The 17,592-nt window shown below is 40.6% G+C and overlaps 1 protein-coding gene across 2 annotated transcripts in view; it reads right to left on the reverse strand.

Moving 5' to 3' along the window:
- si:ch211-71n6.4 (para-nitrobenzyl esterase) overlaps positions 1-14,920 on the reverse strand; it is a 36,177-nt gene extending 21,257 nt beyond the window's left edge. For both annotated transcript variants that reach the window (XM_050072349.1, XM_050072277.1), the window contains exons 1-3: positions 14,798-14,920; positions 3,314-3,584; positions 1,057-1,477 (exon numbers count right to left, since the gene is read on the reverse strand). In XM_050072349.1, the coding sequence (XP_049928306.1) occupies positions 1,057-1,477; positions 3,314-3,577 (685 nt within the window). In that variant the 5' untranslated portion in view covers positions 3,578-3,584; positions 14,798-14,920. The remainder of the gene's footprint in view (positions 1-1,056; positions 1,478-3,313; positions 3,585-14,797) is intronic.
- Between the last annotated feature and the right edge of the window lie 2,672 nt (positions 14,921-17,592).

Genomic DNA, 17,592 nt, shown 5'->3' on the forward strand with positions numbered 1-17,592 from the left:
GAGCGCGCACACGTGAGCGTGGAGCACAGAGAAGCAGTCAGAGCTACAGGCTACAGTGAGGCTAAAAACAGAGTTCATATGACGTTTTTCGAAACAACTTTTTATGTCGCGGCTGCAGCACACTTGGATCACTATGGATGAGCAATATGGAGATACTTTGTGGATTCAATTTTGTGTTCTTGGACGTTAGTCTGGGGTGCCGTATGCCATTAGGTGTGCTGGCCACTCCCCCCGCCGATCTCCGCAAGGGATGTGAGGACTCTAAAACTTCACCAGGGCCTCCCTCGGCATATGGGTGAGTAGATAATGGCTGAATTTTCATTTTTGGATGCACTATCCCTTTAAGTATGTGGAAAAAAAGTGTTTTGGGCCCTGTGGCATCACGTAATGGACTCGGGAGATGTAATTCCACCGTTTGGCCACTGCAAAAAATTGGCTTCAAAGGGCAGCACACTTCCTGGGGGGGCTGAGTCTGAGTTGAGGGGTGGATAATTGATCAGTCAATCTGATCAGAGCTGATCAGATCAACGGATAAGAAGACCAGCTGTTTGAAAGTGAAATCAAACTTTTAGACCCAGCACAAGGACCAGTTAAGTTTCACTTTCACTGAGCCTGGCAGTCTGCTGCTCTGTCTATGCCCAGAGTACACACACAATGAATAACCGAGCAGTAGGCTTAACATATACATATATATATATATATATATATATATATACGTATATATCTCAAGTTATTGTTACAGGCTTCACAAATGATAATGAATGTGTGAAAATTCTGTCTGCAAACATTTAAAAAAAAACTTTCTTGCATAGTCTACATATTGCTGGTGTGCCATTAGTTAAGCTACGGCGTGCAAATGGTGGCACGCATGCCCTGGGTTGCTAACCCCTGATTTAGATTATGTGGCTCCAGTATTACTGACAGTGATTTCAGCAAAGCAGTTAAATCAAACTCCTAACCTCAGATTCGTCTTCTGAAATACATATACTGTATGTATATGTACTTATATAGACTTATACTGTATGTATTGGCCCACAGTGTGTATTACAGACTGACCTGAAGTGTTTTTTGGAGAACCTTCTCTCAGTATCTCCAGTGCCATGAAGCCGAAGGCGTTGAGTCTGTAGTTGAAGCTGATGTATACCATTCCTGTGTCAGCGGCGAGCTTCTCTGTGGGTGAGTAGCCCTGCTCTCCTCCACTGAGCATGTGCAAGTATCCTCCATGGATCCAGACCATGACGGGCAGCTTGGCTTCGGGCTGCAGCGTTGGTGTCCACACGTTGATGAAGAGGCAGTCCTCCTGGCCCATCACCTTCTCTGTGCTTGTCATCAGCCGCACCTGAGGGCACATGTTGCCGAAGCGACCTGCGTTGGTTACCCCACCATTGCACACTGGTTCAGCCGGAGGGGCCCAACGCAGATTACCAACAGGTGGAGCAGCATAGCGTATGCCCTTAAAGGAGTAGGCTCCATTTTTCTGAGGAAAAAAAAGAAAAAAAGAAAAATTAAAAGAATAAAATTCAGAACTGACTTTAAATAAACCAGTCAGATAGGGCTGCAACTAACGATTATTTTCATTGTTGACTAATCTGTCGATTATTGTTTCAATTAGAGGACTAATCATTTTATAGAAAAATGTGTTAAAATGTTGAATGTCTGTCTCTACCAAACCCAAAAATTATGTCATCTAATGTCTTGTTTCATACTCACGCCAAAGGGTTTTTAATTGACCGTCATGGGAGAGTGTGTAAAGCTGCCAATATTTGAACGTAGGAAGCTGCAATAAGAGTATTTGGGAGTACTTTTATAGTTCTTTTCAAGGAAAAATGACTCAAACCGATTAGTCGACTACTAAAATAGTCACTGATTATTTTAATAGTTGATTAGTCATCGATTAGTCGACTAATCGTTGCAGCCCTACATACAGAGCAGGAATACAAAACCAGATGTTCCCAATGGAGGGGCCAGTGCCCCTATAATATTATGCCTGAAGCCCCCTCTGGCCCTGCTAATTATGGTGAATATTTTTGTACATTTATCACCTCACATTTATCCCCACACAGGGGGAAATTGTAATTATTAATGGGCAGTGATAAATGTAACATATGTTAACACTGAATGAGTGTTCGCATGTTTGTTATTTGTGTATCCTTAAGGCCCAGACACACCAAACCAACAAATAAAACTAGCGGTGACAAAGGCTGACTGTTGTCACCTCTGCAGGCCCAGTCAGAGCCTTCTCCATCTGTTCTCAACGTTTACTGATATTTACATTTAAAAACCTCGACCAAGCTAGCCAGCTAGAAGTCAGCATTAGGAGAGACTTACAAAATTGACATCACAGCCTAAATTTAGCAGAGTTGACAGAGAGGCGACTGGAGATGTCCACACCTACATCATTTCCCAAGGCCTATTCAACACTGCTGAATTGGCTGAATAAAAAGCAGACAAGGTGTGACCAGGGCAAAAAACACGGGACACCAAAGCCTAGGGCTCAGCTTAGTGTGTCAGGGCCTTTAGTCTTCTGAAAAACCAACCTATGGTTGGGGTGGTGGTATTTTACAGTTGACCAGAACTGCCACTGGATGAAACAGTGTGAATGAGGCTTCACTACAATAAGTAAACACACATATGCTAATTCTGTTTTAACCTGCTGTACATAAAGATAACAATTCATCACCTCAGTGTGACATCTTCAAATGTCTCATTTTGTCAAATCAACAGTCCAAAACTCAAAGATATTCATTTTACAAAGATATAAAGCAGGGAAAATCATAACATTTAAGAACCATATAATGTTCGATATTTGTATTTGATTTGTTAATTAATCATTCAAGTCCTTGTGCAGAGATTTGGAAGAGAGGGATGTATCAACTCCTCAACGGTCCAACTTACTTACACTAGTGAACATTAGAATTATTGACTGTTCATTTAAAAGATTCTTTGTATTTTGGATCAACTACTACTGCAAAATGATTAAATCTAAAATCTGTGATGGCTCGTGCTGGCTCCGTGCTGTCTGTTGGTGTCTATATCAACTGTGTACTTGTAATAAATATGGTATATAAACTGTTATCATTACTGAGACGAATGATGGTTACATCTATAAAAATAACAACATGTAAAAGTGATGCAGGAATCTGCTTTAAACTAATAATAGCAGAGATTTAGAGATTTCATGCTGAATGCACGTTCCCTCCTCATGTTAACTGTAATATTATTTTGTATACCTTGTATGATTATGTCTATTTTAAGGACACATGTCCACCTGATGGACTGTATAAAGAAACCTTGAGTCCATGTCTAAACTCACGTGTCTTCCTCTGTACTTTCCACAGTCCGTCGACACCTGGGCAATACCCGGTGGCAGCGTCTGGGCGACGTATCCCAGGTATGTGGCGAGAGAGAGCAGAGCGACCACACCAAGGCAGATGAGGAAGATACAGCGTCTGGAGAGCACCAGGAGGGGGCTGATGTAGTGTCTGTGACGGACATACTGCACCTCCTCCTCGTCCTCCTCCTGCACCAGGTAGCGGTACTCAGTCCTCTCCGGGACCTCAAACGCATCCTCATTCATCTTCACTCTAACACAGAAAACAGAGAAAACCGAAGTCCAGTTCACCCGTGATCACATCAATATATTAAAAAGACTTTATTTTCTGCATAACAGATGAACATTAAATGATAAATATAGTGCTCTTGAGGTAAACATGTGCATTTAATTAGGGATGTCACGATTAATTTATTTCACTATTAACCGCGATTTTAAACGCCACGGTTAATTATTCATAAAGATTCCTCAACACCGTCACTCTCCAAAGATTATGCCGGGATGCGGAACCATATACAGTAGGCAGATCAGCGCAACTCTCACGGAACGAAAACAAAGTTAAACAAGTGGTACAGGTGAATAGGCGTCTCCGAGTGATGAAGTATGGATTATTTATGTTTCAAAGGGCATCTATAAGTCAAAAGCTAGCTGGATTTTTTTTTTTCCTGTTTAAAAATTCTCTTCTCAGGCCCAAAAGAAATGTTCAGAAACATTTTTGTAATATAGTTTACAGAAAGTCTGTAAAGAAATACATGTAGCATTTGAAACCTTTTGCCTGTCCCGAGCTTTAGTGAGTATCCCAGACAGGATTCCATTAAAACAATCCATGTGGGAGGCCATGACTGCATGGATGAGGGTCTCTGCCACACAGTCTGTGAATGATGGCCGGAGTCTAGAGATGCTTCTCAAGTGATTAAAAGCATATTTGGTGATGGATTTGATGTGTGACTGGAATGAGAAGGTCGAGTCCAGTATGACACCAGGGTTGCACACTTCTGGGGAAAGGCAGATGATGCAGCTGTCCACATCGAGGAGAGGATCACCAACCTTCTGGAGCAGCAGCTTAGAAGCCACAGCCATCAGCTCAGTTGTATTGCTGTTTAGTTTGAGCAGGATGATATTGCTGGGATTCACAGGACGACAGAGATCATTTTTAAAATCTAAACTGGACATTTGAAGGCTTTTTCCTCTGCATGCTCTTTGTCTTCAAACAAAGAGAGCTATGTGACACCCATCTCCACAGGAGGTCTCACCTCACACCTCAGTGAAACACAAGTCTCACAACTTGATTGGGCAGGACTTTTACAGTGACATGTGACTCTGTGATGTCGCAGGCATCTGTAGAAGGTCTGCTCCCTTCAGACAGTTCTGCTCTCTTACTCAGGAACTGCGGAGCAGCCCACACCTTTTTCCTGCTGGGCCTGGAACAGTCCAGATGCTCAGACCCTTGCTCCCTGCCCTGAACCATCAAAGGTGGGGCAATTGATCACAGACTCTCTAACCTGAACCAGAAAGTTAGAGGTGTAAGCACAAGGTTTGCAACTAGCTTTCCAGCAACAAGGAACTAAGTGAGTTAGCACCCAGCGTCTAACTCTGCAAGGACCCCGAGCGACTGGCTTCCTCGGATCAGAACCGTTGGAACAAGGACACAGCAAAGACTGCAGCTGGAACCATCTTCCCAGCCTTCCTCTGCCAGCTAACAAAACAGTACACCACCAAGTGACTCTTTCTCCCATCCACTCAAGGATCGGTAACGTAACAACTGGGCATAGCTTTATCACAGCTTTACAGGCTAAGCAAGACTGTTTAACTTGTTGTATGTGATTTAATGCTGTTTATTGAGTTATTGTTGTGATAGTTTGCAGTTAGGTCATTGATTAGAAGGCTTCGCCAAAGCTAAGTGTTTAGTTTGCTAATACTGTTCACAAACAGATTCTTGCACACAACTAAACAATCTCTGCACTAATCCAGTCTGTTTGCAACATACGTCACATTGACATAGACTCATCAACAAATAGGCTTTCAACAGAGCTACACCCAAACAGGCATCTCAAAGTTCACGCTTCTTTTCCTTTGTCAGTTCTGACCACATGGTCAGACAAACACCTCCCCCGACCTGAAGCCAGCTTTGATTCTGCCATTTTGTAGTTCTCTGTTGTCAGCCATTTTGTTTTGTAGGCCAAACGGCTCTTTGATCACCACACCCGCCTTTGTCTTTCCCTTTTCTCTCTTGCACGCACGCACACACACACACACACACACACACACACACACACACACACACACACACACNAAGAGTGAATGAATAGTCAACCTCTGCTGTGTCAAGAACTCCAAAATCCTTCAGACATTACTGTTAATTTTGGTTGTTGTCATTAATTTAATTATTAATCAAAACTCTAAATTAATAGTTTAGCATATTTTATGAGACTTATATCTTTAACTGTCATTTTTCCCTTTACGGTAATGGTGCCCCACGAGGTGATTTAATGTTAATTAAGTCACATTATTTAACATAATTATTAATTATTATTAATAATTATTAATTATTTCCGATAGCCAATTGACCCCAACATAATTGGTACCTCTGTGTGATGCCCTAATATGTTGATCACAACATATTTGGTGCCGCCGTGTGACACCTAAAATTATGTTCCCAACATATTTGGTGCCTCCATGTGAAGCCCGAATTTAAATCCCTACATATTTGGTGCCCCTTGGTGAGGCCTAATATGTTGATCCCAACAATATCTATGGTTTTATGTTTTGCAGGCAGTTGATAAGGGACTGTGGAGGGAGATGGGTGGATGGTTTTGTGCTAAGGTACAGCTGGGTGCTGTTGGTTTCACAGTGGCCCAGGGTTCCCACACATTGTCATGGACAAAGTTTTAAGACTTCTTCATAACATATTAAGGACTCATAATAAAATTTTCATGACTATTTACAATGTATAATATGAACATTACAGTAGGGCATAGCATGTATGGAAAGTTTGGGATTCACAACCCTACATCGTACTATATAATGATGAAAACTCTGTCTGTGGGCGTGTCTGTGTGTCTGTTCCACATTTTTATCCTCACTGACTTGGTCAATCCATGTGAAATTTGGCACAGTGGTAGAGGGTAATAGGAGGATGTGAATGAAGCAATATTACATCAATTGGCCAAAGGGGGGCGCTATAGCAACAGACTGAAATTGCAAACTTTGAATGGGCATATCTCATGCCCCGTATATGTCGTAGAGACATTAGACTTTGCACAGAGATGCCTCTTCTCATGAGGAACAAATCTGCCTCAAGAACCCTTCACTTCCGCTTATATAGATTTTCCACCATTTTGAATTTTTTTGAAAAACACTTAAAATCGATCTCTTCCTAGGAAGTTTGACCGATCTGCATGAAACTCGGTGAACATAATCTAGGGACCAATGTCTGAAGATCCCGCTTGGCAAAAGTTGGAAAACTTACTAAAACTGAGCTTCTATAAGGCAATGAATATTGCGGAGGGCGTGGCTCATCACATAAAGGTGTATAACATCTCAAGGGTTTCACCGATCACCATGGGGGGGGGGGGGGGGGGTGTTACGTCCTTGGCATCTGCGGGGTTACTGCCTTGGCATGTGTCTTATGTCGATCACTACCACTTTATTTTAATATTTTGCACCACATGCAAAAGTGAGCGTCTCCGGGTTGTCAGGTGTTGCTCCTCCTCACTTCAAGTCACTGTCATTAACTTTTAACCTGCAAAGGCGGCAGTGCCGCAACATTGTAGGAATTTCCGAAAGCCCTTGTGAACATTTCAATAGTTACACATTAAAACAATATTTATTTGCAATTACTCTATTGAACGACCCCGAAGCATGAGCAAACGGGCTGTGTCTTCAGATCAAAGAGATGCGCCCTGTCACTGTCAGTGCAGGGCTGACAGGGCACCCTCCGCTGAGAAGACAGAGAGGAGAGGAGAGGAGAGGAGAGGAGAGGAGAGGAGAGGAGAGGAGAGGAGATGGATTGTAGGTCTGTTTGTAAACGGGGCTTCTCTGACAGTCATGTATTTCCCCAAAAAACATCTCTTAATGCACGGTAGAGCGCCGTTTTGTTTTTTTTCCCCCCCAAAGTCGCCTTGATATCCAGCAAAAGCCTGGCTACCCTCCAATCGCCAATATACGATTTGATCGCTGATCGTCCCAGGCCTAGTAACAATCCATCGCACATGGATTAGAGCTATGTTACGTCAACATCTACAGAAAAATCTTTTGCCATCACTTTGCATCATGCGGAAGTTTATTCATGGAAGATTTCTTTAAAAATTAATTCCATTAACCACAACAAAATGTAACAACTTTTCAACAACATTCAAGGGTTTTACTCATACCATGACTTTACCAGGCCTGGAAAACAAGATTGTGAAATTCCATGACTTTTCCAGGTTTTCCTTGACCGTAGGAACCCTTATGGTCCCCAGTGTAACCAGTGCATTTAAAAGCTGTCAGACCTGAACAGTATAAAAGGAAAGGTGTGTGTGTGTGTGTGTGTGTGTGTGTGTGTGTGTGTGTGTGTGTGTGTTTCCTTCATAACCTACTTCAGGCAATGCGCCACCAATTTTTTCTTTCAGACAGAGTTTAGAGTCAACTGCTGGTGCTTATTAGTCATTAGTGTTGAAGTCTTTGACTGCACGGTCAAGAGGGAACAGTGAATACAGTCTTGATTGTCCGAACATATTAGTCATTCAATTTAATTTGTTATTCCCAAAGTTCCATAAATATATGTATATTACAATACATACATAAATGTAAATTTGAAAAGCAAGGAGAATGTGACATGAAAATTAAATGTTGTGTTGTTTAGGTTTACAGATGTGTTGCACCTTCCATAAAAATGATCCAATGAATTTTGCCCAGTGAGGTCTACGATAGTTAAATTTAGAGAAAGAAAGGGGGGCACTGGTGTCAGATTGGTACTCACAGATACAAACAGTGTCAGGAGAGAAAATGATGAATTGCAGCATCCGTTATTGTAATTTAGAGATACTCAATATGATAATATGCAGTGGTTTGTAAAATGATCAACCACCTTACAGTGGCATGCAAAAGTTTTGGCCCCCTGGTCAAAATTTCTTTAACTGTGAATAGTTAAGTGAGTAGAAGATGAACTGATCTCCAAATGTCATGAAGTAAAAGATTAAACATGCTTTTCAATGTTTCAAGCAAGAATACTGTGTTATTTCTGTTTTGTACAATTTTAGAGTGAAAAAAAGGAAAGGAAACCATGCAAATAGTTTGGGCACCCCAAGACATTTGAGCTCTCAGACAACTTTTAAAAGGGGCTCCAGGTTTTACTAGGGCTATGGCTTGTTCACAATCATCATTAGGAAAGGACAGGCTATGCAAATTTCTTAGCTTTATAAATACTCTGTCTCCTGAAACCTTGTCCCATCAATCAGCAGCCATGGGCTCCTCTAAACAGCTGCCTAACACTCTGGAAACTAAAGTAACTGATGTCCACAAAGCAGGAGAAGGCTATAAGAAGTAGCAAAGTGTTTTCAGGTAGCTGTCTCCTCAGTTCGTAATGTAATTAAGAAATTACAGTTAACAGGAACTGTGGAGGTCAAGTTGAGGTCTGGAAGACTGAGAAAACTTTTCAAGAGAGCTGCTCATGGGATTGCTCGAAAAGCAAATCAAAACCCCTATTTGACTGCAAAAGACCTGCAGAAAGATTTAGTAGACTTTAGTGGTGATGCACTGTTATACTGTGCAGCAACACCTGTACAAACATGACATTCATGGAAGAGTCATCAGAAGAAAACGTTTCCTTTGTCCTCACCACAAAACTCAACGTCGGAAGTTTGCAAAGGAACATCTAAAGAAGCCTGATTATTTTTGGAGACAAGTCCTGTGGACTGATGAAGTTAAATATAAATTTTTCGACACAATGAGCAAAGGTATTTTTCGGAGAAAAAAGGATGCAGCATTTCATGAAAAGAAAAAACCTGTCTAACTGTTAAACACGGAGGTGGATCAATCATGCTTTGGGCGTGTGTTGCAGCCAGTGGCACAAGGAACATTTCACAAGTAGAGGGAAGTAGATGCATTGCATAAACACACCTTGAAATCCACAATGGACTACCTCAAGAGGAGCAAGCTGTAGGTGTTGCCATGGCCCTCACAGTCCCCCGACCTAAACATCATTAAAAATCTGTTGATAGACCTCAAAAGAGCAGTGCATGAAGACGGACCAAGAATCTTTTGCAGTGAAGATTAGGTGAAATCCCCCAAACAAGAATTGAAAGACTCTTAGCTGGTTCCAAAAGTGTTTAGAAGCTGTGATACTTGCCAAAGGGGGTACTCGTATGATCTGACCACGTAAGGTGGCCAAACCTTTGCTTTAGGCCCTTTTCCTTTTTTGTTATTTTGAAGCTGTAAAAGACTGAAATACAAGAGTAATGTTGCTTAAAATGTTGAAGAAATGTGTCATCTTTAACTTGCTTTTTGAAATCAGGTCATCTTATACTTGTTTAGCTGTTCACAGTTAACAGACTAGAGGTGCCCAAACTTTTAAATGCAACTGTAAATGTTATCAGATATGTTTGGATTACAAATGATACCTAGACATATGTTTGTTTTTCAATTAGTATTTCTATTGAAACCCCATATTCTCTAACAGTATTCATCAGCAGACCTTTAAAAGAAACTCTAAAATTGTAAAATGCTGCTTGGACAAGTATCTAACCCTTATACATTTGTACTTGGTAGAACAACCCTTTCCAGCAATGACAGCTTTAACTGTTTTTGGGGTAAGTATCTGTACACACTGCACACTGTTTGGGTGAGTGTTCATTTTTCCTCATTCATACTGGCAGATTTGCTCCAGGTTGTTTAGGGTTATTTGGCTGTTACTTGTGGATGGAGTTTGGAGTTTGGAATGGAGATTTGGACTTGGTCATTGTAGAACATTCACCTTTTTATTGTTTACCACTCCTGTGTTGCTTTGGCCTTGTGCTCATGGTCATTGTCCTGCTTAAATGTTCTCTTGCTGTATCTCTCTTATCACTCTTCCACCAACTTAGCTCTGGTTCTTGATCCGGTTTCAGTTTCAGACCTGATTCTTCGAACCTTGGTGCAATCTAGTGAACCAGCCCAGTTTTGTGCAGAACTACTGTAATCAGGGATGTGTCATCAACAGAGGGTGTTACACAATGCACAATAGAAGGAAACAGCAGTAGCAAAACCACAGATAACACTAGCCATGTTTCCATCAGCCTGTTTAGATGCGCATCTAGAAGTATCGCCTCGGAAAATTACGATGGAAATGGCAAAATTAAAATTAAAATCCCCTGATTCACACAAACTAAAATCCGCTCGCTTTAGCCGGGTTTTGGTTGATTCGAAAAAATTTTGATTCGCAAAACGGGGGATGGAAACAGTTATGTTCGAATTAAGTCTGATGTAGCGCACCTCCCTCCATGGTGATATCCACACTCCGGGTCGGGAAGGTGGTAATGCATTTACAAGCTGGTTGCCAAGGTTCCGCCAGAAAACGTAGAAGAAGAAGAATGCGAGACTTGTTTTGTTTCCGGTTCTGCGGAAAACTCGCGCGAGTTCGTAGTTTTCACCAAAGTCCGTACATGTAATGGAAACACACAAGATTCGTATTTCTTTTAATGCGCATTTCCCAATGATTCGAATCACTTTTGGATGGAAACATAGCTAGTGATTACCTGCCAATTTTTGTTCTGTTATTACAGATATTTGCATAACACTTTCTATGAAGACCACATCTATAATGCATTATAAAGCCATTCATGGTGAATTATAATGCATTTATAATGCTGTATGACTGCACTCATAAACACACATAATGCTTCCTAATGCACTATGTCAACAATCATAAAACATTATAGTTGTGACTTCTGAATAATAGGTATCTTATGGATGTTCTTGACTAGTTATAAACCAGAGGTTGACTGATGGGGCTTAGGATGCATTATGTATACCTAAACTCACCAATACACACCTCAACAATCAACTGCAGTAATGACTCATAATATGTTATAATAGTCCATGCAGTATAATAACTTATTATTGTATGTGTTAAGTAAAGTGACAAACATTGATGTATAATGTATGCTTCATTATAAGGTTTCATTGTTGGTGATAAGTAAAGTGTGATGCATTTAAAAAATCTATGCTGCTTCATAAGTAATTAGTGTCTATCATGCACTAGAGTACTTTGAAAAACTTTTTAAATAAAGTCTGACACCCTCTCACATCTAAAGACAATGTGTCATGAGTCAGAGAGTTTTTAGTCACAAAATAAGATTTTACAAAAACCAGGCATCTTGCAGAGTCACTATTTGCAAGATTGTTAGCTTCAAAAAGAAAAAAGGGGACAGAAATTGTTGCAGCCCTCAAAATCCCCAGTGAGTATGCTAAATGAGATAGCTAGCTAGCTAGCTTTCCCCACTTCAAACAAGGTTGCATGTAGGCTAACGTTAGCTACTGGAATGTCTGCAATAGCCCACAAGCTACCCGTACATTTCAGCTGAGGATTTCTTACTTCAATAATATAAATGTTTACATGATGTAATTTTTGAAGCCAGCTACAGTTAGCTCGTAGGCTGCTAGCAAATATTCCATTAGCTAACATAAACTTGCAAGTAGCCCCTACAGTGGTTAGCTAGCTAGCTATAGCATACGTACTGCTGGGGATTTCAGGGGCTGCAGCAATTTCTGTCCAGTTCTTTCCTTCTCCAGTCTATCAATTGTCTTGTCATCACAAATGTGATGACATGTCAAAGAGACACTCCAGTCCACTCCACATTTTAACAAGATGTACAGTCCTGTATGAGGAAAAGCATCCCCACAGACTGATGTTGCCGCCACTATTACTCACTGTGGGGATGTTTTTTTTTGGGGCATGGGCAGTTTACACTAGTGCTGCACGATTAATGAAATCACAGTTGCAATTGCGATGTCAGGCTGTGCACTTACATAACCGCATAAAAGGCTGCGATTTGCGATTTAATGTAAATGAATGTTGAATGTGCCTGTGGACGTGACTACCTTTCCTGTAGTGTGTGGAGTTTGTTGACATTAAGCCCACAAGCTATCCTGGTGTGTGCAGCACGTATGGTCAGGTGACCACCCAGCGTGCAGCAGTGACCAACATAGATGCTGAAGAAGAGCATGAACAAGACCAAAAACAGGCTGAGTTGGTGGCAAAAAATAACCCAACGCCTATATGGTGATGCTTTGGATTCAGGTACGTGACGTTGACCAGAAAGACTTGCTGTGTAAAACTTTAAAAGTTAAAGTCGCCATGTCCCACGGCAACACGACCAGTCTATATCAACACTTGAGACAGCACAGAGAAAAGTAGGAAGAATGCATGCGAGAGAAAGTTAAGCCGAGTAACGTTAAAGACAAAGAGACAACTGAAAGCCACCAGAGCCTCATAAAACAACAACAAAGCACAATTACGCATACATTCGTAAGTGTCACGCCATATGACAAGACCTCAAAGAGATACAGGGAAAATTACGGACTCCATAACAAACTATGAAAAATTGAGCAATTTTGCTTGGCCCACATGACATGCTGCTGTGTTGTGCAATGGCCTGTTCACATGCTGGAATTTGTCATTTACGTGACAACGTCATATTGTCCACCAAAATCGCAATCGCACATTTTTATCAAATCGTGCAGCACTAGTTTACACCACACATAGCATTTTGAATATTGGCCAAACCTTGTCCCACATCATCTGAGCTGGGTCACTCTCGTGCACTCTGGCACCAGCGCGAGCCTTGCCTGAACCTCTTCTGTGAAGCCTTCTTCCGTACCTCCGGGCTCCGTACACCCGGGAGAGTTGAGCCTGATAGGAGGGGCCGAATTTGAATGTGTGTTTACAAACAGCAACTGGAAAATCCTCCAGACCCTACCTTTAAAGTGATTGTTCGATTTCTGGTGACTTCCCTCATTCCTGCTCAGTTGCAATGTCTTCAGGAAAGTTTTTGCCTTGTCTAGGCAATAGTGCTCACTGGGATACCCAAACACTTGGATATTATTTGGTTTTTTTTGTTTTTTTAAAAATAAATAAAAAATCATGTCTATTACTTTATCTCTAAGTTCCTGAGAATGCTCTTTGGTCTTCATTTTCACAGCTTTCCTTCAGTCTGACCCATAATAATTAATAATTTTAATGTCCCAAAGGTGGGGATCAATTGTCCCCATTATGGCAGTATTTCTCATCTGTGTAAAATAAAATAAAGTAAAATAATAATAATAATAATAACAATACATTGGATTATATAGCGCTTCTCTGGATACTTAGACGCTGTACAAAGAACAACAACAAAACAAAGAATAAATAAATACACAAATAAACAAATGAATAAATAAACAAAAATATAATAACAAATGTAAAATTAAATACTGAAATAAAAAATGATAGTATGATTGAATAAATAAATACACAAAATAGGCTACATAAAGAAATGTGTAAATAAATACAGAAAAAATAAATGCATAAATAATTTCATGTATAAATAAATAAATAAATACATAGATAAGTAAATAAATACACATTATTTCACCATAAAGCAGACTTTCTAAGCTGGTGGGTCTCAATGTAAACATTGACAGTTTAATTTGATTATAGTAATATCGACAAATTAATATGGCCATGATTAATTGATATTAAATAGACAGGGTTGGACATCAGTTACTCAATAGTAAATCAATATTTAATTACGAATACCCTACCTAAGTAGTGTAACACTGCTGGGCGGTAAAGAGGAACAATCGTTTTACTTTACTAAAAAAATATCTCAGTATATCATTTGTAATTCAGAAACATCTGATAAACTTTTAAGCTTATTGTAGGCTATTGATAGTATCACGTGATATTGTAGGTACTGTTAAAAAGGAGGGCTATAACTTTGGCTCTGGCGACACGCACGCACGCGCGCCCACACTCGCGCATAAACACACATAAATAAAAAAGGAAACGTGTGGAACAATACGCGGACATAAGAAGAGAACAGTCACAGGACAGTAACGTTTAAGTGCTTCAGTCTTAAGCAGAGAAAAGTAATTCAGTTGTTGCACACAGCAAGTTAATCTAACGTTATGTTATCTTACAGTAAACATTAAAAAGATATAAAATAAACTTCGGTCGTGTGACGGCCCGCGGCGTCACACGACCCAGCATCTGTCTGACTCTGTCGTAGGCTATTGACTTGAATACTGAACCAAACTAAATGGCCCAGATTTAGTTGAAGAGAATAACCAAAGTCTCCCTGTCAGTGTTGTCAAACTAGGCTATGTTCCTGTTTTCTGCACAAACCCAGTTTTCCTGCTGTTTCCTCTGTTCGCCATGAACTTCCTCTCACTCTCGACAGTCTTTATTCAGGCACACTGTCTCTCTTCACACAACTTTACAACAAGTCAAAAGTTTCATTTACTTACCATGTCCTGTAAACACACAATACATGCAGGAATCTACTCCTCATAACTAAAGTTGACGCATTTATGTCTCCACTGAGCGGAGCGCGCATGTCCATATCCTCTGTCCTCCTTTCTGTTTTTTTTTTAACAATTAAAGGGCCAGTACACAGCGCAGTAAGGCCGTTAGGCTACATTCTCCCTCAGTGCTGGAGGAAGTACTCATAGCAAGTTTTTTTTTGTTGTTTTTTGTTTTTGTACTCATAGCAAGTAGCAATATCAGAGTGTAAAAATCAAAATCGATAACACTCATGATGACTTAATGCATGAATCAATGCTGGCTGTTGTGAATTCCCATTGCTAATCCTTAATGAATGATTAAGTCACTATGACTTTATGTGATTAGTGCACACTTAATCATCAATAACTGAGGGATGTTCATTCACAGTTTGCCTACTTCTTATATGAATTACTATGTTTTATTATTAATAAAAAAAAAGAACCATTTGTAAAAAGGGGAAGGGGAAGGTTCTTCAATAAAAGATCCAAAAACTAACAATCAATACTTGAAATTGATGGTCTTTGTAACCATCAGATTGTACATTATATTTTATGTTAAAAACAAAACAAAAAAACAGCTGCAGAGCATCCACACCAAAATATATTTGTAACACAACAACTGGTCGGTCAAATCAAGAATCTGCAGGCCCACTGCAAAGTACCACAGTAAGTGTGTTACAGTGTGGATGGTGCGCGTTAGAGCATACATTGACTTTGGATTTTAGAGACACCAGTAAAAACTCCCCATTACAATAACCTGAACAGGACAGACAACAAAAGCATTTTCAAAAATTTGAGTTTATATTTTTATTTTTTTTAATTAATTTTTTATTTTTAATTACTTATCTATTTATGATACTAATGTCTTGAGAGCTCCGAGGGAGGTGGACTCATCCTGAGGTCATCTGATATGTTCCAGGTGTTTTTACTTAACCTGGATTCTGTGTGTAACAGTAAAACTGTCTGACTGTAGAAAGCTCTGAGGGCCACTTACCATTAGATCCTCACTGATCCTGGTGTTGATTTGAATGGGTCTAATTAATGAAGTTACTGGTGCTGCACCACGTGCATAAAAGACACACAGTGCCTCTGTCAATGTGGAGATGCACAAATTGATCCTACTGCTATGTGATAACTAATATTTAATAAACTCAAAAGAAAGGAAAAATAAAGTAAACACAAACAGTTGCAGTGAACTAACACATATCACTCAGTGGTGGTACTGGTAAAACATACAGAATCTACCCAATCACATTTTGAAGTGTATCAGAGCAAAGTGAAAGAGACAAAGCTCAACATACATGTTGGCAACACAGTTTGTAATACAGTACATGAGGTTGCAGTTAGCCCAAGTCATTGCGTCAGATAGCTGCAAACCCCCATAAGTAGGCCTGTTCATAAGATTGAAGGCAAACTTCTGGATAATATGACTGAGGCAGCTTCAATATGTTCATAATAGTGAAAATCACTGCTGGGCCCAGTATGTGTATGGGATTTCCAGACTTTTGTTTCTGGCTTTGAGTGAAAAGCATGTATCCACTTGTGGTGGGTCTCCTCAGTAAAATGCTCCTCTGGCCAAGAGACATGAGTGATGGCCTGAGCAAGTGAACATCACCACAGTGACAAACTTGTCCAACTCAGCTATGCTGCTGAAACAGCTGAGAAGCCCTGATTGTAGAGTCTTTCCAATAAAACGAATACATTTATGAGTCACTGAGGGGCGAACGGGGAGATCTTTTTTGGACACGTGTTCTGGGCAAAAACAATAAACCAATGTCCAATACTGAGTTGTCTTTGAGTGCGGTGACCCATTTATTTGCTCTCTTTTTATGCTCACCTTAGCACAGGTAAAACACAGGTAAATCCACAGGTAAGTTTTCCATCATTAAATTAACTTTAAAGACAGGTAAGTTTCATTCATCAATTTGTTTGTTGAGACGCCGCCACCCTGATACTGACACGGTCAAAAATTGTATGCTTCCCCCTTCCACACCTGCTGCTCATCACCTGCGGCTTACCTATATGCCTTTTCTGAGCTAACGCTCCACCCAGTGTTCAAACAGAAAACTACATACAACAATGCAAATGGTCACCTGTTACATAAACATAAAAAATAAACAAAAAGTACATTATGGCTCCAACACTGATGATATAAGAAAATACATATTAATAGAATGTAAGTCAGAATGTTGTCAACGTAAGTTAGTTAGATTCCAAGTGGCAGTGACATAAGCTACTTTTTCAGTGTTGCCAGTGATAATGGCTAATGTGCAAAGCTGGCAGTGATGGAGAGCAGGGCCGTCGCAACCGGAGAGGCAAACTAGGCAATTGCCTAGGGCCCCGAGCTGGAAGGGGGCCCCCAGAGACGGCTGACATTGGCCATATCAATGACAATATGATGGAACCCCTATAGACACTGCAACAACAACAACACGTTGGAATCCCGCCTAATGAGGCCCCCTACTAGCTGCTGCTTACGAGTGGCAGTGGAAGTAGGGTGACCAGACGTCTCGCATTGTGCGGGACTGCACAGCATTTCTGTCTCTTTTCACGCGTCACGCAAATTGAGACCATGTCCCGCATGATTGGTTGCCACCTGCGCTAGCATTGTTGGAGTACTGTAGTAGGTACCTCACGGTACCACTACTGTGGGATAAGTTCAAAGTCCAATTGCAAGAGGGTGAGTGTCCATGCGCCGTCCAATAACGGCGCGCGCTGGCCACGTGGCACTCAATATGCTGCTGCAGTGGTTTGTATCC

The sequence above is a fragment of the Epinephelus moara genome, chromosome 1, assembly GCF_006386435.1.
Source record: "Epinephelus moara isolate mb chromosome 1, YSFRI_EMoa_1.0, whole genome shotgun sequence".
NCBI lineage: Eukaryota > Metazoa > Chordata > Actinopteri > Perciformes > Serranidae > Epinephelus > Epinephelus moara.